Genomic DNA, 26,392 nt, shown 5'->3' on the forward strand with positions numbered 1-26,392 from the left:
GGTTGCACCTCTTCACGCTGAGCTGGATCGATGGCCAGTGAGGCTGGTCGAAGTAGAGGATGAACTAGGAAGTCTTTCTGTCGATGACCTAGTGGCCAGTGCCAGAGAGTCGACTCGCTTTAGGTAGGAGTCCCCTGGCTTCCTTTCAGCGTTCACTTCCTTATCCCTATAAGTCGAGCTAGGGAAGGAAGTAGTGGGATAGAGTGAGTGAGAATTTCACTCCCAGGATAAGAGTCAGCTGTCCGGAGATCTTACCTGCATGTAAAATCCCATGCAATCTTGACTCTCCCGGTGAGTAGTCGTTCGAGTTGGCATGAATGGCACAGATGTTATCAGTAGAGCTTATATGCTCACTAAATCGCTCGCTTGCAAGGAGACAATCTATTCTATTAATGCATGCTGGCTGATCATCTGGTAGCTAGCTCAGCATCCTAAAGTTTGTAACAGAGATAACTTCTGTCAAAACATACCATTTTCCCCGGGTCTTTTCATTTTAGGTTATGAAGGTGATTGTAACTGGAAAGCTGCTTTATGACCTACGCTTCGCTCGTTTGGTAAGCTGGGTTCTTTCTTCCGGAAGTGTCTTAGAGGGATGAGGATATGAAATAGCTCAGGGAAAGGATACTATAAGTGACTTCCTGGGACTCGGGAGGGAAGAATGACCGCGACTGACGACTGAGAATGTTCTGAGTACCGAAAAAGCTCTACTGAGAACCTTTCTGCCCCATAATTGACCCCGCCCTAAACTATTGAAGAAGCGAAAGCAGTTGCCGCTTCTGAGTGAATATTGTACATTCATTTGACTCAATTCATTCGTTGTATCGTAGTAAAGGAAAGAAGAAAAGAATTCACTCAAGTGAAAGGAGCCCGCATTCCCTCTCTCCTTTCCCACACCCCTAATAAAATAATAAGAAAGGGGGTGGCCTCGTCCTCTTCCTCAGGTAGGAGAGACTACACCTTTCAAAAGGATAAACTTAGAAAACAAAGAGAATCAGAAAGGCCATCATTAATGCGAACAAGGCAATAGCCTCGGTTAGAGCAAAGCCCAGGATTGCATATCCGAATAACTGTTTTGCCAATGATGGATTTCTTGCCACGGAATGAATTAATGAACTGAATACGTTTCCGATACCTACAGCAGCTCCCGCTGAAGCAATTGTAGCAGCTCCGGCACCCATTGATTTTGCACCTTCTAACATCTCGAATTTCTCCATTCTCGTCATGCCATGCTTGTTCTCATTTCTTTTTAATTTCTAAACCTGACATACCGATTTTGATAGATTTGACGTCTTCGTTTTTTATTAATTCTAAAGCCAATTTGTTAGATTGGTCAAAGTAATAGTATAGGAAGATCAGAAGCAGAATAATTATTATGAGACAAAGAACAACGAGGTAATCCTCTCGGATTTTTGCTATTATAGATTTTGCACTTTCTAACATCTCGAATTTCTCCATTCTCGTCATGCCATGCTTTTTCATTCACTTCTTTTCTTCGTCGCTTCTTCCCCTCGTTCCCTTTCTCTTGGACATCTCACTTGAAATGCAATCAATGCATTCATTCTTTTCGATCTTATACTCAGATAGACTGAACATTCACCCACCCAATTTCGATAAAAGGTGAAGTCGAAGCTACTCGATCATTCAACAAGGACAGCTGGAATCTACGCGTTGATCCAACCTGCGCTACCAGCTGTCTTCTTCTTCCATTTCTATTCAGCTTGAAAAGAAGCCTCAAGCCCAAGAGTTGAGGAAAGGTAGGTTTCTTACTTAGTGCTTGCATTAAGGGCTTCACTTACGCTATTTCTTTGATTAACCCTTAGTAGGTTAGGTATGGCTACCTCGTTTAAGCAAAGAGGTCACAATCTCTGATGTACTCTATTTGATTTGAAGAGATGGAGTTGTCTCAGACTCATCAAAGGAATGAGCTGAAAACCTGCCCATAGTTAGAAGGAAAAAAAGAGAAAGTCCCAGCACTCGCAGGGGCGGATCGGGAGATCTAAGACGGAATCCCCGAGTAAGTAGGCGATAGAGGCGAACGCTTTATTTAGTGATCCCCAGATATTCTATCTCACATCGGAAACGGGCTCTGCCCTTCTGTTGGATCATACCTTGTTCCAGCTCAAAGCCAGAAAGCTAGTTTAGCCAACACGGTAATATGATCCTTAGGAAGGGCAGAAGGGCTCGATCCCAGACCAGGCTCCGCTCAAGGCGATGAATGACTAATATATTACTATTTTCCCTACGACCGAGTGAGCTGCTGCTCTTTAATCAGTTGCATTTGATTTGGGAAGGATCGGTATTCAAAGTAGTTCCGGAGAAAGGCTAAATTAAATGTATTTAGGAGCGAAATAAGCCGGCTATCCCCTTCTTAATAGACGCTGGCCCCGGAACCGGCTCGGGGTAAATCAAAATAGCAGCAATCAAGATACCAGGTCGTTTAAATCAGAGTACACTTCTAGAATCCCTGTGGTATGTAGAAAGCCCGCATTAAAGACGAGTCCTGTTCGTCCAACAGTTTCACCAGCCATATCTACACATAAAGAGAGCTAGTTTCCCACCTAGGTGAACCCGAAGCTAGAGCACAGGTAGAGACAGTGGATTCTGGTGACCAAGAAGCAGGGGCAGGTAGTGGATTCCGCGGATTTATAGTCAGTTTGTTCTCGTCCCCACATAAAGAGAAAGAAAGCGAGCCAATAGGTGTTCTCTACCATGAGTCAAGGGCTAGGAATCCACTGAATAGCTAGTAACATAGATTGTGTCTAAAAAGCTAAGAATCTCCAGGTCGTAAGCCTTTATACCATACCGCTTTTTCTAATTCTATATTTCTTTACTTCATATTTATATATCATTCTCCGTTTCATTTCCTTCGAAAGATATGGCTTCTGGTGGTTGTGTCCGCGAATATTAATGATTATAAAGTGGCATAGCTCCAGACATGGGCTTCTTCCCAAAAAACTATGGTAGCCGGATGTTTAGCAATAGGATACCCTTACTTAAGTTTCTCCGCACTTGGGCATAAATATACAATGCCACTTAATCCACTATCAATGTATCAATGGTGGTGGTCCTTCTGTGTAAAGTTAGCTAGTGTGGATTCGCGTAAAGCTGCCAAACAACCTATTGACAAGAGCCTATTCATTTTATTCTTGCTATTTCCGCACCCCTGTCCGGTTTTTTGAGAAAGAAAGTCGAGACATTCAGAAAGAGAGTTCTGGCATTTCTAGGATTAGAATACGGTCCTATTGATTCAATCTTTATGCTTGGCACGGAACTCTTGTTTCGAGTGAAAGGGAGAGCAGTGGCCCGCACCGCATTCACAGGTAAATTTCCCTCTAAGGGGCGGGGTGTGGAAAGCACTAGAAGTTAGTTGACTTCTCGACTTCTTACCTGTATTCCTTCTCTTACTAGCCTAGCTTGAATATTTCTTTCTAAAAGACTAACGGCAAAGATTTTCTACCTCCTGTAATGTAAGCTCGTTACGCTTAACGCCCACTTACTTAAAGACTCGTTGGTTCACGACTCTATAAATGAAAATCTTAATTTGAGTCGTTACCTACAGAAGCGGTTGCCCTTCTCCGGATTTACCCGGTGAGGGTGGCGCTTGTGAGTCAAAGTTGACACTTTCCATGTATGGATCATACCTTTGGCATCCTGGGACAGTAGCCCCAGGTACTGATGAAGTGACTCCCGGGTAGAGAAAGAAAGTGCTGGCAGAAAGGAACTCTCAAAGCATGGGGTTTCGCCGGGCGAAGCTCCTACCCCCTTCTTAGCCCCATTGACTAAGAAGGGGCTGTTGTCGGCATTTCCGCTCTTAGGTGCGTAGCCACAGTTTGCAAGTCAATTCCCCTGTCCGGAATCCGCCTCTTTAGCCCGTGAAGGCCTTTGAGGGCTTACTTAGTGCTTTTGCTAAGGAATACCGGTAAGGAAGGGAAACTAGGGCAGCTAAGCCACTACACTAGTACGAAGGAGCAAGCTCCGGCCCCGTTCTATCCACTAACCATGTAAAAAAATGATGGGTGGAATGGCGCGGCGCTGTAGTGTAGGAACCGGGCGGATTCGAACCGACGAATAGAAGTTTTGCAGACTCATGCCTTAGCCACTTGGCTACGGTTCCCTATAAATTCCATTTCTTTCCCCCTTGCCGCCTTCCTTAACAAGCTTTGCTTCACAGGGTGAGAGGTGAGACCAGGAATAACACAGATGCCGGAATGCTTTTGGGAGGAGGGTAACAGTCCTGCTATATACGAAATACTTAATAGCTAACGGCCGTATGGCATCTATCCATCCATGCTGAATGGAGCCCAACCTAGTAAAGGGCTTGGATCGAGGTCCTGAAAAGCGTGAAAGGCAGTAAGGACATTGATGAAGTCTAAGCATATCAAACAAAGCGAAAGACGAAGGTGGTAAGCGAAGCGAGCTACACCCACCGGTCCTCCGGAGGAGAAGTCGAAACCCGTGTTCAAGTAAAGGAGATACTGATTCATTAATGAATTTTTACAGGCAAAATGCCGCTGACAATGTGTTGAATTGGCAGGTTACCTGATGAAGAAGCTGGGAGGGTACCAGCTGCCTGCGTGGTGTTAAACCAAAATGCTAAAGAGAGCGAAGGGGAAATCATGAACTACGTTTCATGTAATGTAGTAAACTATAAGAGAGTTAGAGTACTGCAGTGGACACAATTCAAAAATCACCTTAAGGAAAGGGCTTATATAAAAGAAAGAGAAATTAAAAAAAAGTTCTAGCTCTAAAAATGAAGAAAGGAAGTAAAGACTTACTGAACACCTATCTTTGGCTAAACCACCTATTCTGGAATGTAGTCTGATACCCCCCAAATACTCAGATTGGGGATATCGTCCCTATCCCTGACTACACTTGCTTGGGATACAGCCCTTGAAGTCACGTTGCATAAGCCGAGAAAGCCTTCTACCTTAAGTACGAATGTAGAAAGAGCGCAACTACCACTTTTTCTCTCCTTGAGCGAGATTGAACAACTTATGATAAAGGATTTCCTTTACTATCCCAACCTGATATTGCGAAGAAGCTTGAATTCGTTAAGTAAGTTCACTTAGAATGGTTTGGCAATTCCCTTGTTAATCAAAAAACTTTCATTTAGTATGATGGCAAGCTGCCGCAGTTAGTCCGCAATTACTTTAGCCTTCGTAGTACCCTTAGGAAGATGCGCTCACGGCGACTCAGTTTCAGAGCTAGAAGTCCTTTTATCATCATCTTACTCCATACCTGGTTATACCTGAACTAGTACAGCAGGTTAGACTTAAAAAAGAATTCATGCTTCTTCGCAATATAAGGCAGAAATTGACAACAAAGGATGAGATTTAGTGTTTATTCATGAGGATGTCATAAGAGAGGTTAGGCGACATGGTCTAACCTGCGGCAGCTATGAATTTGTCCACCTTTTATCGAAATTGGGTGGGTGAATTCCTATTCCATTTGCATCTCGAATTCAATGTCTTCAGTCAGCTCTTCCGTCTAATCTATCAGTTTCATCTAGATTGCATTCCATATCAAGAAATTACTATATTAAGATATATATGTTATTTGTGTGCGTAAATGAGTGCAAAGACCAGGTTCTACCACTGCAGGGCTCAATCATGCTAGTTGGGCTATATGCTTCACACATGCAAGTCGAATGACGTTTTCTTGGAAACGGGAGTGAACGAAGGACCAACGACGATGAGGCTAATTATTTAGATAAGCATTTGCCTTAACCTTAAAGCGCTTAAGAAGTAGGCAGGTAAGGTAGTCTATAGGCCGATTGTTGTACTCCTGCACTAAAAACACCCTAAGCGAACTTGTCGTAACGGTTCCGCTTGGGGCGCTTCTTGCTGCAAAAATAGCATATCATCTTTAAAAAAAATTCATAAGAGAAGAAAGTGGTTAGCCTAGGGCAGATTCCAGGCAAGGTATGCTTAAAAGCTCTCCGAGTTCACAGGTGTCCTAGCTTATGCCCTTTTTAAATCACTCTCCTCTGGTCAGCTGGCGCCTTTACATCAGTTCCAAGGCAAGCAGGTGATGATGGAATCAGAACTTGAAGATCCTATTTCAGTCTCTGGGTAAGATTTCTCTATAATAGCAGTTCCTGTCCCGTATTATAAAGTGACTCTTTCGTCCCTTTCAGTTCTCGTGCCCCCTCTCTTCCATAGTCATTCCAGGAGAGTTAGTTGAAGCATCGCTACCAAAAGCATAAATTAAGGTCCCAAGGATAATAGCCATAGCTAATGCTTTCCTATCTTAAGACCTTACTCCTGCCAGACAGAGAGCGAGTTAGAGTTGCCTGGCTGCCAGTTTCCTTAACCAAGTGTGAGCAAGTCTAGAAGTCTCCTTCTTTTTCAAGCCAGGCGGAAGGACCCGCAGGAAGGGGATAGGGAAGAGGTCCATATAATAAGTAGGTCCAAGCATCCCTCTAGGCTTTTGAGCCTAGGTGGCCGGAAAAGCACTCTTCTCAATCCAGCTAGCAATGGATATGGATATTATGCAAGCTATTGACTTGAATCTCCGGGCCATCAGAAAGTTTGACGTTGGGACTCTGCCCGTTCCAGAATTTACTTCAAACGAAAACGCGGGAATAGAGAATCCCGGGAGCAGGGAAGACACTCGTCTTTGAAGCCGACGTTAATAGCAGGCCCAGTCAGGGAAGGGGGGTAAGGCAAGTGAAAACCATTGAGTCCCGCCCTGTATCTGTAAGCCATTGAGTCTAGCTCCGGTAAGAAGGAATAAGAACACACACAACAAAAGCTGTACTTCTGGAATGCGGATGTCTGGAAGGCATCAATCATCCCAGAACTAACCGATCCAGCTGTAACCTAGTCAAAACAGTAGGTCATCCAGATTCGAAACTGACTTGGGAGAGTAGGCCTCACCACTAAACACCAGCTTCACAGGCGAGCTTAAGGCAGAAAGCCAATGCTTCACACTGACCCAATCGGAAGGAAGCTAAATCAGTGACACGCGAAAGCCAAGAGCATCAGTGACGGGGTCAACATCCTTCCGAGAGGACCGCTCTAGTTGTTGAATGGTAGATCCTACGCTTCGTAACATACAGCTAAATAAAGCCCCTCAAAACCATTCCTCACTTGCTTGTGAATTGGCTTTGAAATGGCTTCCATCTAGTACAACTAACTTTATTTCCGCCTCTTCTAAGGCAAATCGGATTCTCGCATTGTATCGCTTTGTACAACTACACTAAAAGAAAAGCTTCGTCCTCCTCCTTCCCGGTTTGGATAGAGAATGGTGTTTTTGAACATGGCTGCCCCTATTTGAATAAGGCTGGATGATATATAGGAAGCTGTTTAGTTTACCTCGGACAATTGACTTCCTTGCTACAGCAAAGGAAATGTTTCGAACTACGGAACCGAATTGATAGCCTATCCCGTGAATAAAGCCCCGAACCCTCACAAGCGCTGGACTAGCAGCCTCGCCTATCCAAACTAGTAATTCAATTCCCCATGGAAAGGTGTCGAAGGAATAGAAGACAAAAGCAAGTTCGTGCCACTTTAGGATTTTAAGTTACCTCCGAAATAACCATACATAATACGGGCTTTCCATTGTTCTCGAACAAGAACAGTAGCGGGAAGTAGCCTAGCCTTGCTAACGGTTTTAAACCTTTATACCTCACTCAGGGCATAGCTCGAATCTAAGTAAGTTTAAGAAAAGAATCGTCTGTGAACAAATCGGCTCTTGCAAGAGAAGAAAGATCCATAGACAGCAAAAGAAGACTTTCGCTAAACAAGAGACAGCTTCACAAAAGAAAGAAGTCAATTCCTTATTCTATTATAGGTAGCGCGCACAGGAAAGAGAGAAGAGCGACAACAAGGTATCAACCCACTTTCAAGGAAGAGAACTGAGTGCTATCAATCCTCCACAAAAATCATTGTACGCACGAGTAGTAGATGAGGGATGGAGTGAATTAGAGAAAGTTTCTCACAGAACAAAGGGAGAAGAAAGAAAATCAAATAGAAAAGAACTTATAATAGAATCCCAACGGACCCATCTAACTAAAATACAGCCTACAGTGAACCAGCTGTTCACAAGGATTGCTATAATGGCGTGGCTTAAAGGCGTAGCTTTTAGTTTCATGCGTAGCCTTTTTTTTGGCTTGGACTAGGATTAGCGTGGCACTTGCACTCTGCTTGAACCGGGTTCCCTACTCTAATAAAGTAAGTGCCCCGAGGCTAGGTCTCAATCAATATAAAGAAAAGCCATCACTCTTAGCGCTGTCTCTTCAGTTGCGTACTCATTAGCCTAGTCTAAAGCTAGTTCAGCGAGGTAGTTTACTTGCTGACTCGATAGAGTTTGGGTACGACTCAGCTCTTTGAAAGCTTTCACCTCGACTAGAAGGAAGAAAGAAGCCTATAAGTATGTCTACCTTCCGCCTTGTCCTTAGATAGAAGAAGAACAGGAGAAGCAAGAATGGCAATAACCGTAGCTATTTCCGCTTCGGAATTGCTACTAGAAGGGAGTTCTCACCGGGAAAATCTCTTTAGAGAAGCAAAGTCCTAATCAAAGCAGCAAAGCAAGGTAAGTCAATTCTTTCTTTTAGGATAGATCCAAAGTGCCAGCGATTTAGGTGTTGGAGGAGTAAGGGCTTTTAGCCTAGGAAGACGACGGTGCTAGAGAATCAGTGAATGGGGGAATAATGATAGTCGAAGGGAGGTAGCGGTCTAAGCCTCTTAGGCTTGGCACAGGAACTCTTCTCTCACCCGCAGGAAGGCTGTGATGTGACCCAGTAAAGTGCCCAGAGGTAGGATGAATTGAATTAGCTAACGAATCTTCCGTAATGCTTGCAAAGAAATAAATAAGAAGAAAGTCTTCTGCCCAATGTCAATGTGGGGCGACTCGGAACGAATGGGAATAAGTGAATCAGAAATGAACTTATATAAGAGAGAGCAGAATAAGCGGTCTTGTGGGAAGGGGATGGAGAAGCGGATTCCTACTTCTTAATAGAATAGCTTGATCGACCACCATCCTTATTGACCTTCCCTCGGGTTGGTATGCTTGTGTGTCAAGCAATCCCGCTTCGGTAGCAGACTTCGGTCAAGGAAATCGCTTCAAGCAATGGCTTTGGATCGACCTGACTTCTTAGAGAGTAAAGCCAGTGAATGAATGAAATCCGTTGAATGAATAAGTCTTTATGGCTCAAGCAGCTAGCGGACCTCCAACATTGAGAAAGTCAAGCATGTCAGCACGCCCCCTACCCATGTAGTCGGCTTCCCGGTAGTTTGCGGGACGCTATTGGAATCGGTCTATCTAAATGGCCTATCTCCGGATGTATGTATTCTTGAAGTCCATTTATCTTCAATTCCCGGGCATTGATTGAGAGGGAATAGACATCCCCACTGAACGAGGAAGGCAGCAATCTCCTTAAGATAGAAATAGAAGGGCAATCCCCAAAAGAAGCGGCCAGAGGAGAGATTCATTAATAACGGATCTCGACCCCATATCATACGTACAAGAAATTTTCCCTTCTTCCCATATCACTCATTCACATTTAATATCATTCCCTGCCAATATTCTTGTTTAAGACAGATCGCTTCCCCCGCTACCCTCAGTTAGCGGGGGCAACGGGGGGCCTAGTCGATGTAGGCCCTCAAACCAAACGGCGGGCACGCCCAGCTTCTTAGTCAATCGGCACTTTCGTCTTGTTCTATATCGAGATATTCCATTCAAGTTAGACCACCTGCATCTGATCTGAGTCAGCAGAATCTAAGCTAGTTGCGGGTGGGATAGGGGCGCACTAGTGCTAAAGCCTACATATAGCTAAAGCTAAGGAACATACGAAGGTATTCAATTGCTTGCTACAAGTCAACTTGCTTCCTTCTTAGAGGAAGGTTTGAAAGAACTTACTCGAGGAGTAATAGCACGATACAGATGGTATGAAATCACTCGCCCTATAGAATGAAGGGAAGGAAAGGAGTGAAGATTTCTAGGGCAAGCACGAGGTCTGGTTCAAGGCAAGGTATAGCTTAACGGAATGAAGCAGAATTAGTCTGTATAGATAGACTGACTTGGAGCCTTCCTTCACTCCTTATCGGAAAACTTTGTATCTCGCTTAGAAAGAGTGATCTCATACCTCTTCCTATCGGTCTCAATCCTAAGACAGCAACTGCTGGCGAAGGCCCTTAAAGAATAACCCCCTACCCTCTCCTTAACTTATCGAATAGGGGCGAGTCATTCATCTCGAGCTACTAAGCCAAGGGTAGCCACTCTAGCAATTGAATACCTTCCAGACCCGGTACTGATGAAGAACAATACTCTAGCTAAAAGAAAAGAAAATGCATTCCTGAATGAATTCAATCCGGCCTGAGAGTGAAATAGAGAAGTGAGATAGAGAAGGGAGTTGTAGTTCTGAGTTTGTAGTTGGAGTTCGTGAGCCAATAAGTGAGCTTTTTCAATCCTCTCGAATCATAGACATGAGGACCGGGAAAAGGCATTAGTTGGCCGGCCTTAAGAAAGAAATTCTACATTATCGATGCTTTCGCGCTAGTCATGAATCCGTCCTGGGATATCTTGATTATCTTTATGATGGCAACTCCCTTGGGGGAATAAAGAATCGATCGTCTTTGGTTCCCACCAATCGATCTTCTGTAGAAGCAGGAGGTAGCGCGAAAGAAGAATTACAATTGCAAGTCGCCTTGACCCGGTAACCAAAGAAGCACACCAGACTCGAAGGAAAGGCAAGCAAGGAAGGCAAAGAGCTGGTGCCTTTTGCAATTGAATCAGCTCTTGGCCTATCTGCTCTTACTCTTCGAGTAGCTATACTGAGATACATGTCCGCTGTTGATGGTCTTTTCCACGTAACCGCAGTTGGTCTTATATCCATTGTTCAAATAGCCGTAAGCGGGTTCAGGAAATGTTTCTGAATCGGTTGTTACAGAATGCGCTGTAGGACGTCGAGGAAGAGAAGTGGGCTAATCCCCAGGTTCGGAGGTCTTGTTTGCAAGTGGAATCAGAAGGTTAGGGGGTGTGCACAGTTAAGAAGAAGAAGTAGTTTTGTTTTCAAGTTAATCAGATTTTTCCTATAATAAGAAGGGGATTGAAGGACAGATGATATGAATTTGTTTCAAAATCCCTGATCTGACTCTAAAATAGGCCTTGGTTAGACTGACTTTGAACTAAGCCTTATTTTGAACCACTAAGAGTCGTCCAGGAAAGGAGCTTCAGCTATGCCAAGAGAGGATTGCTTTGATTCGGCAGGTTCCCTTTTTCCTTAAGAGGAAAGCAAAGCCTATTCTGATTTACTTTTTAACTCGGGATTCTTTTTAGCATAAAGCCAACCCTCACATGCTGGGGGTTCGATAACCCGGTATTCTTCCTCCTCATGGACAAAATTGGATGCTTAAGCCAATAAGGTTGCACCTCTGTCCACCCTCTTTTTTTACTATGCATACGGATAAGGAATAGAAAGCGGGGAGAAGGTCCTCTTTCCTTAGAGACCTGGTAGTCGATGTCCTCTTTCAGAGTGAGCCCCTTGGCGACAAGCCTGGCCTTCTATTTCTCAATCTTGCCTTTTGATTCCCTATTGGTCTTATCCATTTACACCCTACGGGCTTGGCTCATTTTCTTTCTCTGGGTTTCAGAGTGAGTGGGTTAAGGAGCCTTTTTCCTTTTTCCGCCTTTCGTCTTTCCAGTCAAGCAGTGGTTCCTGCTCTTGCCTCTCATGAATCTACTCGGCCATTCCGGAATGAGTGAGCTTTTGTATCCGTATTGAAGAATCCGGTTATCGACTCGGCAGCTATTGAATCTAAGCCAATTGAATCAGCAACCGCTGGTACTGTAAGCGGTGTTCAAATAGCCGTTGTTGGGATCTTCTCTGCAGCTAGCTCTTCTTCTTACTGGGTTATGCTTCCTCATAGTTCTCTGGAACATGATTCTCTCATACGCACTCCTATAAAAGGAGTTAGGAAGCCCATTTCTGATCTGAGTGGTTCTGGTAGCACCCTGGTAGCCAATGAGCGCTTGTCTGGTATCAAATGAGCTCAAGTAGTTGAGTAGCTAAAGGCTTTGGTTGCCTTAGATGAAAGAATGTCCTATCTTCGGATAGCTTCCTACAGACTTCTTACCTTATTTATGGAAGTTCCTGGATTCTGTGAAATAAGAACAGAGGGACTTATTAGCAGCTCAAGCTCCATTTCAAAGGTGAGGAGTTCTGGCTGATTCAATATCACCGGAGTCTGCTAAGGGTTCCAAACCAGCAGCGAAGTTCCTTTTCGACGATACACTGGAATCGGGTCTATCTTAAGCGGGAAGAAAGACTACCGACGGGTATGAGTTCAATACAGGGATTCGCCATGAAAGAACTACCTACCAGACATCCTAGCTTGTGTAAAAATCGATTGAAGGACAGTACTCTTTCTCTACTGGAAGCGAAGGCAGGAGCAAAGCCTATTGATTCACCTGTTTGCTAACCTACTTGTCGGCTACCCGCACTCTGTAACCAGAATAGGGCTCTGGAGTTCATACCACCCGGCGGCTTCTATGAAGAAGGCGGCGCCTTAACTAGCCCTACCTAAATCAATTCCCTTGCTTGAATCGATACGCTTACCGGACTTCCATTTCTGTATTTCGAGCTATTCAATTGATTTTGTTGCAGACTCTTCCCCCGGCCCAGTAGTTGAGCTTGACCCTCGCCCTACGCGGAGATCTTTCCTTTTAGGTACAGGTTAATTTAGCTAAGGCATTCAAAGCCTTAGCGCTTACTCTTTCACCGTTCTATTAAATTGAAGGTTAACTTCCCCAAACCGGCCTTCAAAGGCGGAGGAGTAAAAAGCGACTTTCTATTCAAATTAGACAAATTTGAGCTTTATCCGCTTCAATTCAATAAGGAATTATTATCTAAATAGTAAGAGTGGGAACTCAAAAGCAAGAACTCTTAACCATCATTCCTTAACTCTAAAGGGCGTGAATGTGTAGATCAAGCAAGAAGGGAGCTATGGGATAGCGCCCGATTGATTGAGCGTCTTACAGCCAGTCAAGCAAGCTAGCAAAGCCAGCGCAGAAGCCCGGATCCACACAGGGAACTTCAAAGGAGGTTATCTTTAACCTACTGCTCTTAAAAAAAAAATGGAAATCTTTATTGGACCAAGGCCCTGTGATAGCCAGCTAAAACTTAACGGGGTTTTAGCATATTATTGTAATTACTAAGGAGGTAGGAAAGGATCCAGGGTTGCCTGAGGCCCTGAGAGCCAGGATGCTTGCTCTTGAAGATGAAGTAAACATGGTCATGGGCCAATATCTCGGTGCTGTTGAAGGTATGAATGAACACTTTACCCTAGTTGGGGGTGGGCGGGAGCTTAGTAGTTGCTTAGTCGTTCCAAAGTCAGCCGGCTTTACCAATAGGTACGTAAGCCCGACACTATTCTATTTACTCTCTCTTATGAGGGGCTGGTTGATTTTGCTATAGGGGCAATCTCTTGTCATCCCTTACCTATGGTTCAGGAAAGGGAATGGGAAGAGATTCCGAACCCCAACAGAAGAGCATGGAAAGGGATTGACCGGAATGATTGCAACGAGACACACCAACACCACTACTTAGAGGTGGAAAAGGGGGCGGTCGGAGGATGACAGAGCAATCATGCGTTGATCCCTTCTGACATCTATTGGGCCTTTTCAGAGTGTGATTCGTCGTTTCCAATGCGGTAAATAGCTTTTAGGCTTTTTAGGTAAGTTCCCCTCTTCCTATGCAGTTAGCTCGACTCCAGGTATAGCTCTTAATAGGCATGTAGCCGTAGGCGGGAACTCTTCTTTTTAGCAGTTAGGTATTGGCGACTAGTAGTTCGGGGTGGTTAGTAACCTTCTTTTTTTCTTATTCTTTGGTCAGGCAAGTCGGCTGGTAATCCCAACCGAATAAGCAATCGCTACAAGCAACCTATTTCATACCCTTTTCGTCGTACTTCCTCTTCTCCTTCTCTTCTTTCTCTCCCTGCCGAGCTTGTTGGAGTGCCATTGCCAAGATCTAGTTTAATTCCCTTTCCCCGGGAGCCTGTCCCAGTCCCACTAGTGCTAGTATCAAGAGGAACATCTTTCTTATGATATTTCTTCCTGTAGTGTAAAAGTATTTTGCATAAAGAGCCCTCAATAACAGGCTTGTCCTCTACGCAATAACTGAGGATAGAGGGACTTTCAACTCAATACCCGGGCCTTCTACTAAGAGTGTTGCAAATTCCCTTTCTTATCCCTTCTAGTTTAAGCCTTTCCTTCCTATGTAACCAAGTCCTCCTATGAACCTATCCCCGCCTAAAGGATAGGATAGATTACAACTAAAAAGTAAAGGCTGTCTTCGAGCAAGCTCTTAGCTTTCATCGTGAGTGAGAGAGGAATTGAGGCTGATCCTGCTAAGGTGAAAGCCATTGTGAGTCTATGTCGTCACCCCGTAACCTCAAAGAGTTGCGTAGTCTGCCGGGCCGGCTCCAGCCTTTGATCTCAAAAGCTAGAACTCGATGTCCATCCTTTTCCCGTCAAGACGCGAACTTTGTTTGGAGGCCAAAGCACAAACAAAGAAAAAAGGCTTTTATTCCTTGATCTGATCTTTCTTATGTCTGCTCCTGTCTTGTCGCCTGAATTCAGCATACTCCATAGTCTTCATCTTTGTCCTCTATGCTTGAATTAAAGCTTAAATCCCGGAATTCAATATCAAGATCAAGGGTGGAATCCTGCGTAAAGGCGTTGTGTACAGGTAGGCAGGAAGAGATAGTAGCTCGCAGGCCTCCACCAGAAGTGATGAATTGCTTAGATCCAATCTGCCTCCTAACCATTGCAGGTGCATAGCTAATGGCTCCCCCCTATATAGATAGAATGCTGAGTAAAGGAACCCTTAGGTTTTGCCACATCTGTATATCACATCGCATGGAGCCATCCAGGGTGCTCTCCACACAAGACTCTGATCGCCCATATGGCTGAGGATTTCAATCCACTCCTGGTTGCTGTATGTAAGGTCCCGGCCACTGACTTGAGAAAAAGTCTTTGATTTGAATTCTATTTTCTGGGAAGTAGGGTCTCGTGAATCTGTCTTTGATACACTTGAGATGGCTCTGCATCCAGATGTCTAATAATGGAGCACATCCTACAAATCGCCCTTCTTCCTCAGTTCTGCAATGATTCAAAGACCGGAAAGTCTCTGCAAGGATAACTGGTATGGGATTGACTCCATGCTTGAGCTGAGAGAAGAGATTGATAACCGACCATCCACATATCCTATAGCTTAACATCTCTGGCAGCTAGTTTCGGGTGTAAACTCCTAAATCCATTGAATCCGGATCCTAATCCTACTGGCCTTACTCAAACAAAAGCACCAAGACTTAGCCCCTAGCTAGCACAGAACAGACACCATAGGAAAGGGCACACCAAACCATTTTGGAACAAGGTCAACCTCACCACAGAAGAGTCTAAGCTTTGCCCCAGGTAACTTCTATTTCCTTTATTTTGGCACTAATCTATTTATACGTCTAGTAGCTTGAGACTGCCACTCGACCCCCTAAGCATCATGTCCCTCTTCTTCTGGTGAAGCTGCTCTCTGCCCAATCCCTTGAAGTTTGGCTTTCCTGGCTAATAGTCCGACTTGGCTGGCTTTTCTGGGAATCTGTGTGAAGGCTCATCTGTTTACCCGAGCTTGCTTACCTTCCTTTGGTTGTTTGATGGAAACCCGCCTGAAAAGAAAGGCTAGCTTAGTTACCTCCCGGCCCTACCTGATAGTTACCTTGGCGGAGGATTGGCGTGCAGGGATTCAAACTGCTTATTCATTCACCCTGGAAGGAGCAGATTCTCGAGTGGGCGCCCTAAAGCGCTCATGCTATCATACAGATGCCAAATCTCTTACTGATCCCTTTTCCCTTTACTTCAAGCTTCGATGACTTCGCTTCAACCGGGCTAGGAGCTTCTCTTACTTCACCGGCTCGCTTTCTTGTGGAAAGATTCGCTCTTTCGCAGTTGTCCGGCCTTGCTTGATTGAAGATTCGACTATTTAAGAGCTCGGCCTTGAGCCCTACCTAAATCAATTCCCTTGCTTGAATCGAGCCGCCTCTAGACTAGCAATTCCTTTCCCCGACTCGGACATTCAGCATCTTCTTAACCGGCAATCTCCTTTGGTGGTCTACCTTTCCTTTTTGCAAGCGCAGGGTTAGCCTCATAATCATAAGGAGTAGGAAAACCTCTTTAGATAGAGTAGCGGGTACAGCTTTACCGATCTCAGAATACTCTTTGTAATAAGGAAGAGACTGTCACCGGACTCCCCAACGGGGCCCAAGAGAGGCTCCAAGCCCTGAGACAAGGACAGTTTGTCGTGAGTGGCTGCCCAATGTGGAGAAATCCTTTAATCAGGATGGGCGCTGAAGAAAGCTGCTCCAGAAGAGAACCTTGGAAGGGGTGGCCCACAATAGAAAAAGGTGCCCCAAGCCCTAATTCACAGGCTTCATATCTTGACTCCGTCGCCATAGGAAGAGTTCTCCATAAATCCATACGCAGCGGAAACGACCACAGCCGACGCCTCAGGGGAGACAAAAAGAGAAATCGATGACGCAATGCATTCAAGATCTTGGTGCTTTTTCGAACGTTTTCACGTCGCCTTTTTCCGAGGATTCACAAAGGACCTTTTCTCGAAACTACGTATTCTATTTACTTTCCAAAATGGGTCCTTTTTTGTGTCCGAAACCCCGCCCATTTAGATTCATTTCAGGATTCGTCGGCGATCAACTCGTCACAACAGGTAAAACTTTTCGTACCTGGCTCAGCGGATGTATCTATCAATGCATTCAGAGGGGCTGCCCCTGCGTATTGTGACTGAGCAACGTCGCTGTTGGGTGCTATAGGTGGAGGACGACAGATCCTACTCCGTCTGATACGGCCCGTTCACTCATTATTGATCAAGCATTGGCCCCTTATAAAGCTAAAGACAGAAGTCAGTAGTCACTCCGGAAGAACGAATGTTTTCGGTAGTAATAGTAAGAAAAAGCGCTAGGAGAAGGCCCCTTGGATTCTTATGATCCTAACATTTACATATATACATATAATATAGGCATCCCGCCCACACGCCATTATCAAAGTACAGGCGAACCGGTTGGGACTCAAAGAAAGAAGGGGACTTTTTACCCAATCCAATGATTGACAGGGCTGGGGCGGGCGTTAACTAAGTACTCAAGCTGCTGGAGCGCAGGTTGGGCAGTAAGCTTCGTTGATTCCCCACGAAGGAATCGGAATCTCGCTACTTCCCCTTACCGGAGTTTGGTTTGAGACTCAGGCTAGAGGATCCTTACTCTCCTGGGATTATTAGAGTGTCAGATTAGCCTTTGGATTCGTTCTGCCTTCCACTCTATATCTAATCATTTTCCCTACCAGTCGCTCTCTCTTTGGCCGGCCGTTAGATCAAGATAAGAAAGATCAGAACGTGAATTCTGATAATAGTATACAAACAAGAACACCACGATCCATGACCGCTAAACAAAAGGAGTCCATTACCAAGTAAGCTAGGCAACCGTCTTTACCGGTCTCTCTATTAATTTAGGACCGGATGTGGCACCCGGGCTTCGGGTTTCGCAAAGAAGCCCCGCTCCTGTAGCTATTGAGTTAGTCCTCTATTCTCGGACTTCTAAATAAAGATGAGTTGAATAAGGGGATCCGGAACCTGGGACCTTTAAGCCCTCGGCGCTTGAGAGGAAAGGCGACATACTATTAGGCTATTATAGATTCTTATTGGACATATCAGTGAAGGATCTGCTTCCCGATGAGGAGAAGCAGGACTGATAGAAGATAAGATATAGGCTGTTGAGACTGACGCTATGTATCTACGATCTTCCTTCCTTATTCGTCTTCTTGTACCTAACTCGCTATGCTTACAGCTTGGCACGGGAAGCCAGAGGGAAAGCATTCCTTTCAAGGTAGTGAAGTTCTCCAAGCCGAGGGTGAATAGAATACCTTCATTCTTGCTTGAATGGCATTCTGCTTTAATATCGGCATAGCCGCTCTTTGCATTGAATAGGTTGTTCTGAGCCTTTTTTTTCGGCTCTAGAAAGCAGATTCCTTCTTTACTTAATTATATAAGGTCGGGCATTGCGCTGTGGCATAAGCTTTGGATTCAGAGTTCATCTAGAACTGAGTAAGGAAAGGAAGGAAAAGATTAGATAAGAAGAAAGAGAGATCGGTGTTTTCGCTGCTTCTTCTGTTTGCAGTGGTCTCGAATGAGCTCAAGGAGCTATTAGCGAGCACATCCAGGCTCTACCTGATCTAAGGGAAAGCACGTTCATGAATTCATGGCAATATATATATATGTGCAGCTCTGGTTTGTTGTGGTGCTTTGGTTTAAGAGAATATCTTATGCTGTGGAATCCTAGCTTCTCACTAGCTAACTGCTAATCCGTTCTCTTTCCAGGCCGACCCCCCTTTTTTCTAGTCAAGTTGGAGAGGGGAATTCAGCTCGACCGACCCTTTCACCTCTCCTTTTATGACTCTGAAAGCCCAATTCCTATAGTTAAGGTAGCTAGGTATTTCCTTATTTAAGGCTGTTCTAGTCTTGTCTTCTGAGGAGCTTTAGAGCCTAAAAAGAAGTTTTTATAGAATATCCTCCGCTGCTATCCTCGCCCCCGGGACTGGTTCAAGGTAAGCTACTGCCTCTACCGGTGCTCCTGTCTCCCGCCTCCACGTGGCACGCACGTGATGACACACAGTTGGTTGTTCCCATCCCCGCTCTAGGGATATAGAACTTTAGCGATCCAGCATTCCCCCTCTCCTCCTTCTATCTAGTCGTCCCCGGGCGGGATCACCAAGAACGCCTTAGCAGATACATTTCAATCTGGAGTTCGAGTTGTTATCATGCCGTCCTGATAGTTCGAGGGCCGTGAGAAGCATAGCTAGCATCCCAAAGGCAAAGGTAGGAGAAAGATCTTGCTTTGAGGCTCGCTCTAGATCGGATGGTTCTATGGGGCCTATATGGAGCTAGCCTAGCGATGGGAGCCTCCCGGGCAGGGAGGTTCAGATGCAGCTTCGTAGCTTCCTCGCATGGCACTGGAAAAGGAATAGGAAAGAGATGGCTTCGACCACTATAGCTAGGAAGGGCTTTGCAGGCTTGTACTTTCTATCAATCTATCAATAGATGGGCTAGCAGAAAAGCAGGAGAGGGGGTTCCTTAGATGCAGGCAGGGAAATCATTGTTTTGCCTTCCCGGCTGGGCTTCGAATGGAGGTTATTGGCAAGCAAGCAGAGGAATGAATAGCAGGAGAGTTTTTAAGTTCATTTTATGATGTTAGCTCGCTAGGAGCGGAAACGGGACCTGCTCTAACCGCTACCAGACGGAACTAGATATTCAAAAGAGCCATCACAGCTTCTGAAAGAGCAGCTTGGAAATTACTAATTAGTTTAAGGTACTGACTAACTGAGACGGAGAGAGCCCTTTTTCAGTGTTGTCGGAATAGGACCTGTTGGTGGTTTAAAGGGCATTACATTAGGACTTTAGTAAAGATAGTACGACTTTGGTTTCAGAGATAGCGATTCGCCTATTCTTATTCCTTTCCTTTTAATCAAGGTCTTTCCCGAGGAAGAGGGAAGCAAGCAAAGCCCGGATCGGAGGGGAAATAGTGTTGTAACTGAGGTAGACTACCGAACGGGTGTGGGAAGAATCTCGCCAAAGGTTCCATTTCTGATTCCTCTCCAACGGTTAACTCAAGGGATTCGATTCTCTTTTACGCTAGGTAAGACCGAGAACTCGATTGCGGGTGAAGCCTTAGTTGTCGCTGGTGGTGGGGGAGCTTACTGAGATCTCCATATACTATGGTAATCATGTGATGCCCGTAGTAAGTCAAATAGAAGATGAAAACATTCGATTACTTTTCCAGCGCTATGATCACCGTCAAAGACAGGATTCGAGGCCTTTGTCCCCATTGCTTCTTAGTGTTGTAGGCAGCCCCATCTCTTGATTACGAATATCACTTTCACAGCAAGCACGAATGCGCGAGAAGCTTCACTATTATTATATATATTGAAAGGATCTCCCCGGGAAAGCATGATGCCTTACTTGCCCCTGCTCGATCTGTTCTGGACCGCATAAAGGCCTTACTTATACTTATCCTCGATCGCCAAATCCCACAGAGATGTTTCCTCGGTGCTTTCAGAGAAAGCTGTCCAAGGTTCATCAATAATTGAGGAAATCAACCAAAGCATCTCTCCGGCTGTCCACTTTGCTTAGTAGGGGGGGAGGATCCGATCAATACAAGGGTTGCACCTCTTCACGCTGAGCTGGATCGATGGCCAGTGAGGCTGGTCGAAGTAGAGGATGAACTAGGAAGTCTTTCTGTCGATGACCTAGTGGCCAGTGCCAGAGAGTCGACTCGCTTTAGGTAGGAGTCCCCTGGCTTCCTTTCAGCGTTCACTTCCTTATCCCTATAAGTCGAGCTAGGGAAGGAAGTAGTGGGATAGAGTGAGTGAGAATTTCACTCCCAGGATAAGAGTCAGCTGTCCGGAGATCTTACCTGCATGTAAAATCCCATGCAATCTTGACTCTCCCGGTGAGTAGTCGTTCGAGTTGGCATGAATGGCACAGATGTTATCAGTAGAGCTTATATGCTCACTAAATCGCTCGCTTGCAAGGAGACAATCTATTCTATTAATGCATGCTGGCTGATCATCTGGTAGCTAGCTCAGCATCCTAAAGTTTGTAACAGAGATAACTTCTGTCAAAACATACCATTTTCCCCGGGTCTTTTCATTTTAGGTTATGAAGGTGATTGTAACTGGAAAGCTGCTTTATGACCTACGCTTCGCTCGTTTGGTAAGCTGGGTTCTTTCTTCCGGAAGTGTCTTAGAGGGATGAGGATATGAAATAGCTCAGGGAAAGGATACTATAAGTGACTTCCTGGGACTCGGGAGGGAAGAATGACCGCGACTGACGACTGAGAATGTTCTGAGTACCGAAAAAGCTCTACTGAGAACCTTTCTGCCCCATAATTGACCCCGCCCTAAACTATTGAAGAAGCGAAAGCAGTTGCCGCTTCTGAGTGAATATTGTACATTCATTTGACTCAATTCATTCGTTGTATCGTAGTAAAGGAAAGAAGAAAAGAATTCACTCAAGTGAAAGGAGCCCGCATTCCCTCTCTCCTTTCCCACACCCCTAATAAAATAATAAGAAAGGGGGTGGCCTCGTCCTCTTCCTCAGGTAGGAGAGACTACACCTTTCAAAAGGATAAACTTAGAAAACAAAGAGAATCAGAAAGGCCATCATTAATGCGAACAAGGCAATAGCCTCGGTTAGAGCAAAGCCCAGGATTGCATATCCGAATAACTGTTTTGCCAATGATGGATTTCTTGCCACGGAATGAATTAATGAACTGAATACGTTTCCGATACCTACAGCAGCTCCCGCTGAAGCAATTGTAGCAGCTCCGGCACCCATTGATTTTGCACCTTCTAACATCTCGAATTTCTCCATTCTCGTCATGCCATGCTTGTTCTCATTTCTTTTTAATTTCTAAACCTGACATACCGATTTTGATAGATTTGACGTCTTCGTTTTTTATTAATTCTAAAGCCAATTTGTTAGATTGGTCAAAGTAATAGTATAGGAAGATCAGAAGCAGAATAATTATTATGAGACAAAGAACAACGAGGTAATCCTCTCGGATTTTTGCTATTATAGATTTTGCACTTTCTAACATCTCGAATTTCTCCATTCTCGTCATGCCATGCTTTTTCATTCACTTCTTTTCTTCGTCGCTTCTTCCCCTCGTTCCCTTTCTCTTGGACATCTCACTTGAAATGCAATCAATGCATTCATTCTTTTCGATCTTATACTCAGATAGACTGAACATTCACCCACCCAATTTCGATAAAAGGTGAAGTCGAAGCTACTCGATCATTCAACAAGGACAGCTGGAATCTACGCGTTGATCCAACCTGCGCTACCAGCTGTCTTCTTCTTCCATTTCTATTCAGCTTGAAAAGAAGCCTCAAGCCCAAGAGTTGAGGAAAGGTAGGTTTCTTACTTAGTGCTTGCATTAAGGGCTTCACTTACGCTATTTCTTTGATTAACCCTTAGTAGGTTAGGTATGGCTACCTCGTTTAAGCAAAGAGGTCACAATCTCTGATGTACTCTATTTGATTTGAAGAGATGGAGTTGTCTCAGACTCATCAAAGGAATGAGCTGAAAACCTGCCCATAGTTAGAAGGAAAAAAAGAGAAAGTCCCAGCACTCGCAGGGGCGGATCGGGAGATCTAAGACGGAATCCCCGAGTAAGTAGGCGATAGAGGCGAACGCTTTATTTAGTGATCCCCAGATATTCTATCTCACATCGGAAACGGGCTCTGCCCTTCTGTTGGATCATACCTTGTTCCAGCTCAAAGCCAGAAAGCTAGTTTAGCCAACACGGTAATATGATCCTTAGGAAGGGCAGAAGGGCTCGATCCCAGACCAGGCTCCGCTCAAGGCGATGAATGACTAATATATTACTATTTTCCCTACGACCGAGTGAGCTGCTGCTCTTTAATCAGTTGCATTTGATTTGGGAAGGATCGGTATTCAAAGTAGTTCCGGAGAAAGGCTAAATTAAATGTATTTAGGAGCGAAATAAGCCGGCTATCCCCTTCTTAATAGACGCTGGCCCCGGAACCGGCTCGGGGTAAATCAAAATAGCAGCAATCAAGATACCAGGTCGTTTAAATCAGAGTACACTTCTAGAATCCCTGTGGTATGTAGAAAGCCCGCATTAAAGACGAGTCCTGTTCGTCCAACAGTTTCACCAGCCATATCTACACATAAAGAGAGCTAGTTTCCCACCTAGGTGAACCCGAAGCTAGAGCACAGGTAGAGACAGTGGATTCTGGTGACCAAGAAGCAGGGGCAGGTAGTGGATTCCGCGGATTTATAGTCAGTTTGTTCTCGTCCCCACATAAAGAGAAAGAAAGCGAGCCAATAGGTGTTCTCTACCATGAGTCAAGGGCTAGGAATCCACTGAATAGCTAGTAACATAGATTGTGTCTAAAAAGCTAAGAATCTCCAGGTCGTAAGCCTTTATACCATACCGCTTTTTCTAATTCTATATTTCTTTACTTCATATTTATATATCATTCTCCGTTTCATTTCCTTCGAAAGATATGGCTTCTGGTGGTTGTGTCCGCGAATATTAATGATTATAAAGTGGCATAGCTCCAGACATGGGCTTCTTCCCAAAAAACTATGGTAGCCGGATGTTTAGCAATAGGATACCCTTACTTAAGTTTCTCCGCACTTGGGCATAAATATACAATGCCACTTAATCCACTATCAATGTATCAATGGTGGTGGTCCTTCTGTGTAAAGTTAGCTAGTGTGGATTCGCGTAAAGCTGCCAAACAACCTATTGACAAGAGCCTATTCATTTTATTCTTGCTATTTCCGCACCCCTGTCCGGTTTTTTGAGAAAGAAAGTCGAGACATTCAGAAAGAGAGTTCTGGCATTTCTAGGATTAGAATACGGTCCTATTGATTCAATCTTTATGCTTGGCACGGAACTCTTGTTTCGAGTGAAAGGGAGAGCAGTGGCCCGCACCGCATTCACAGGTAAATTTCCCTCTAAGGGGCGGGGTGTGGAAAGCACTAGAAGTTAGTTGACTTCTCGACTTCTTACCTGTATTCCTTCTCTTACTAGCCTAGCTTGAATATTTCTTTCTAAAAGACTAACGGCAAAGATTTTCTACCTCCTGTAATGTAAGCTCGTTACGCTTAACGCCCACTTACTTAAAGACTCGTTGGTTCACGACTCTATAAATGAAAATCTTAATTTGAGTCGTTACCTACAGAAGCGGTTGCCCTTCTCCGGATTTACCCGGTGAGGGTGGCGCTTGTGAGTCAAAGTTGACACTTTCCATGTATGGATCATACCTTTGGCATCCTGGGACAGTAGCCCCAGGTACTGATGAAGTGACTCCCGGGTAGAGAAAGAAAGTGCTGGCAGAAAGGAACTCTCAAAGCATGGGGTTTCGCCGGGCGAAGCTCCTACCCCCTTCTTAGCCCCATTGACTAAGAAGGGGCTGTTGTCGGCATTTCCGCTCTTAGGTGCGTAGCCACAGTTTGCAAGTCAATTCCCCTGTCCGGAATCCGCCTCTTTAGCCCGTGAAGGCCTTTGAGGGCTTACTTAGTGCTTTTGCTAAGGAATACCGGTAAGGAAGGGAAACTAGGGCAGCTAAGCCACTACACTAGTACGAAGGAGCAAGCTCCGGCCCCGTTCTATCCACTAACCATGTAAAAAAATGATGGGTGGAATGGCGCGGCGCTGTAGTGTAGGAACCGGGCGGATTCGAACCGACGAATAGAAGTTTTGCAGACTCATGCCTTAGCCACTTGGCTACGGTTCCCTATAAATTCCATTTCTTTCCCCCTTGCCGCCTTCCTTAACAAGCTTTGCTTCACAGGGTGAGAGGTGAGACCAGGAATAACACAGATGCCGGAATGCTTTTGGGAGGAGGGTAACAGTCCTGCTATATACGAAATACTTAATAGCTAACGGCCGTATGGCATCTATCCATCCATGCTGAATGGAGCCCAACCTAGTAAAGGGCTTGGATCGAGGTCCTGAAAAGCGTGAAAGGCAGTAAGGACATTGATGAAGTCTAAGCATATCAAACAAAGCGAAAGACGAAGGTGGTAAGCGAAGCGAGCTACACCCACCGGTCCTCCGGAGGAGAAGTCGAAACCCGTGTTCAAGTAAAGGAGATACTGATTCATTAATGAATTTTTACAGGCAAAATGCCGCTGACAATGTGTTGAATTGGCAGGTTACCTGATGAAGAAGCTGGGAGGGTACCAGCTGCCTGCGTGGTGTTAAACCAAAATGCTAAAGAGAGCGAAGGGGAAATCATGAACTACGTTTCATGTAATGTAGTAAACTATAAGAGAGTTAGAGTACTGCAGTGGACACAATTCAAAAATCACCTTAAGGAAAGGGCTTATATAAAAGAAAGAGAAATTAAAAAAAAGTTCTAGCTCTAAAAATGAAGAAAGGAAGTAAAGACTTACTGAACACCTATCTTTGGCTAAACCACCTATTCTGGAATGTAGTCTGATACCCCCCAAATACTCAGATTGGGGATATCGTCCCTATCCCTGACTACACTTGCTTGGGATACAGCCCTTGAAGTCACGTTGCATAAGCCGAGAAAGCCTTCTACCTTAAGTACGAATGTAGAAAGAGCGCAACTACCACTTTTTCTCTCCTTGAGCGAGATTGAACAACTTATGATAAAGGATTTCCTTTACTATCCCAACCTGATATTGCGAAGAAGCTTGAATTCGTTAAGTAAGTTCACTTAGAATGGTTTGGCAATTCCCTTGTTAATCAAAAAACTTTCATTTAGTATGATGGCAAGCTGCCGCAGTTAGTCCGCAATTACTTTAGCCTTCGTAGTACCCTTAGGAAGATGCGCTCACGGCGACTCAGTTTCAGAGCTAGAAGTCCTTTTATCATCATCTTACTCCATACCTGGTTATACCTGAACTAGTACAGCAGGTTAGACTTAAAAAAGAATTCATGCTTCTTCGCAATATAAGGCAGAAATTGACAACAAAGGATGAGATTTAGTGTTTATTCATGAGGATGTCATAAGAGAGGTTAGGCGACATGGTCTAACCTGCGGCAGCTATGAATTTGTCCACCTTTTATCGAAATTGGGTGGGTGAATTCCTATTCCATTTGCATCTCGAATTCAATGTCTTCAGTCAGCTCTTCCGTCTAATCTATCAGTTTCATCTAGATTGCATTCCATATCAAGAAATTACTATATTAAGATATATATGTTATTTGTGTGCGTAAATGAGTGCAAAGACCAGGTTCTACCACTGCAGGGCTCAATCATGCTAGTTGGGCTATATGCTTCACACATGCAAGTCGAATGACGTTTTCTTGGAAACGGGAGTGAACGAAGGACCAACGACGATGAGGCTAATTATTTAGATAAGCATTTGCCTTAACCTTAAAGCGCTTAAGAAGTAGGCAGGTAAGGTAGTCTATAGGCCGATTGTTGTACTCCTGCACTAAAAACACCCTAAGCGAACTTGTCGTAACGGTTCCGCTTGGGGCGCTTCTTGCTGCAAAAATAGCATATCATCTTTAAAAAAAATTCATAAGAGAAGAAAGTGGTTAGCCTAGGGCAGATTCCAGGCAAGGTATGCTTAAAAGCTCTCCGAGTTCACAGGTGTCCTAGCTTATGCCCTTTTTAAATCACTCTCCTCTGGTCAGCTGGCGCCTTTACATCAGTTCCAAGGCAAGCAGGTGATGATGGAATCAGAACTTGAAGATCCTATTTCAGTCTCTGGGTAAGATTTCTCTATAATAGCAGTTCCTGTCCCGTATTATAAAGTGACTCTTTCGTCCCTTTCAGTTCTCGTGCCCCCTCTCTTCCATAGTCATTCCAGGAGAGTTAGTTG

At 44.7% G+C, this 26,392-nt stretch overlaps 2 protein-coding genes across 3 annotated transcripts in view; both read right to left on the bottom strand.

Annotated features, from left to right (window-relative positions):
• LOC127744386 (ATP synthase subunit 9, mitochondrial) overlaps positions 1-1,784 on the bottom strand; it is an 80,559-nt gene extending 78,775 nt beyond the window's left edge. For both annotated transcript variants that reach the window (XM_052256577.1, XM_052256578.1), the window contains exon 1: positions 904-1,784. In XM_052256577.1, coding sequence (XP_052112537.1) covers positions 975-1,223 — 249 coding nt within the window. In that variant the 5' untranslated portion in view covers positions 1,224-1,784 and the 3' untranslated portion in view covers positions 904-974. The remainder of the gene's footprint in view (positions 1-903) is intronic.
• A 19,287-nt stretch (positions 1,785-21,071) lies between these two features.
• On the bottom strand, positions 21,072-21,995 carry LOC127744387 (ATP synthase subunit 9, mitochondrial). The gene has a single exon (XM_052256579.1). The coding sequence runs from the start codon at positions 21,431-21,433 to the stop codon at positions 21,185-21,187; it is 249 nt and encodes an 82-aa protein (XP_052112539.1). The 5' UTR covers positions 21,434-21,995; the 3' UTR covers positions 21,072-21,184.
• Between the last annotated feature and the right edge of the window lie 4,397 nt (positions 21,996-26,392).

This window comes from Arachis duranensis, unplaced genomic scaffold (genome assembly GCF_000817695.3).
Source record: "Arachis duranensis cultivar V14167 unplaced genomic scaffold, aradu.V14167.gnm2.J7QH unplaced_Scaffold_28291, whole genome shotgun sequence".
Taxonomy (NCBI): Eukaryota; Viridiplantae; Streptophyta; class Magnoliopsida; order Fabales; family Fabaceae; genus Arachis; species Arachis duranensis.

Bases quoted from the DNA above. Each gene is read 5' to 3' on its own strand.
- LOC127744387 (XM_052256579.1), bottom strand. From the start codon at position 21,433: ATGACGAGAATGGAGAAATTCGAGATGTTAGAAGGTGCAAAATCAATG.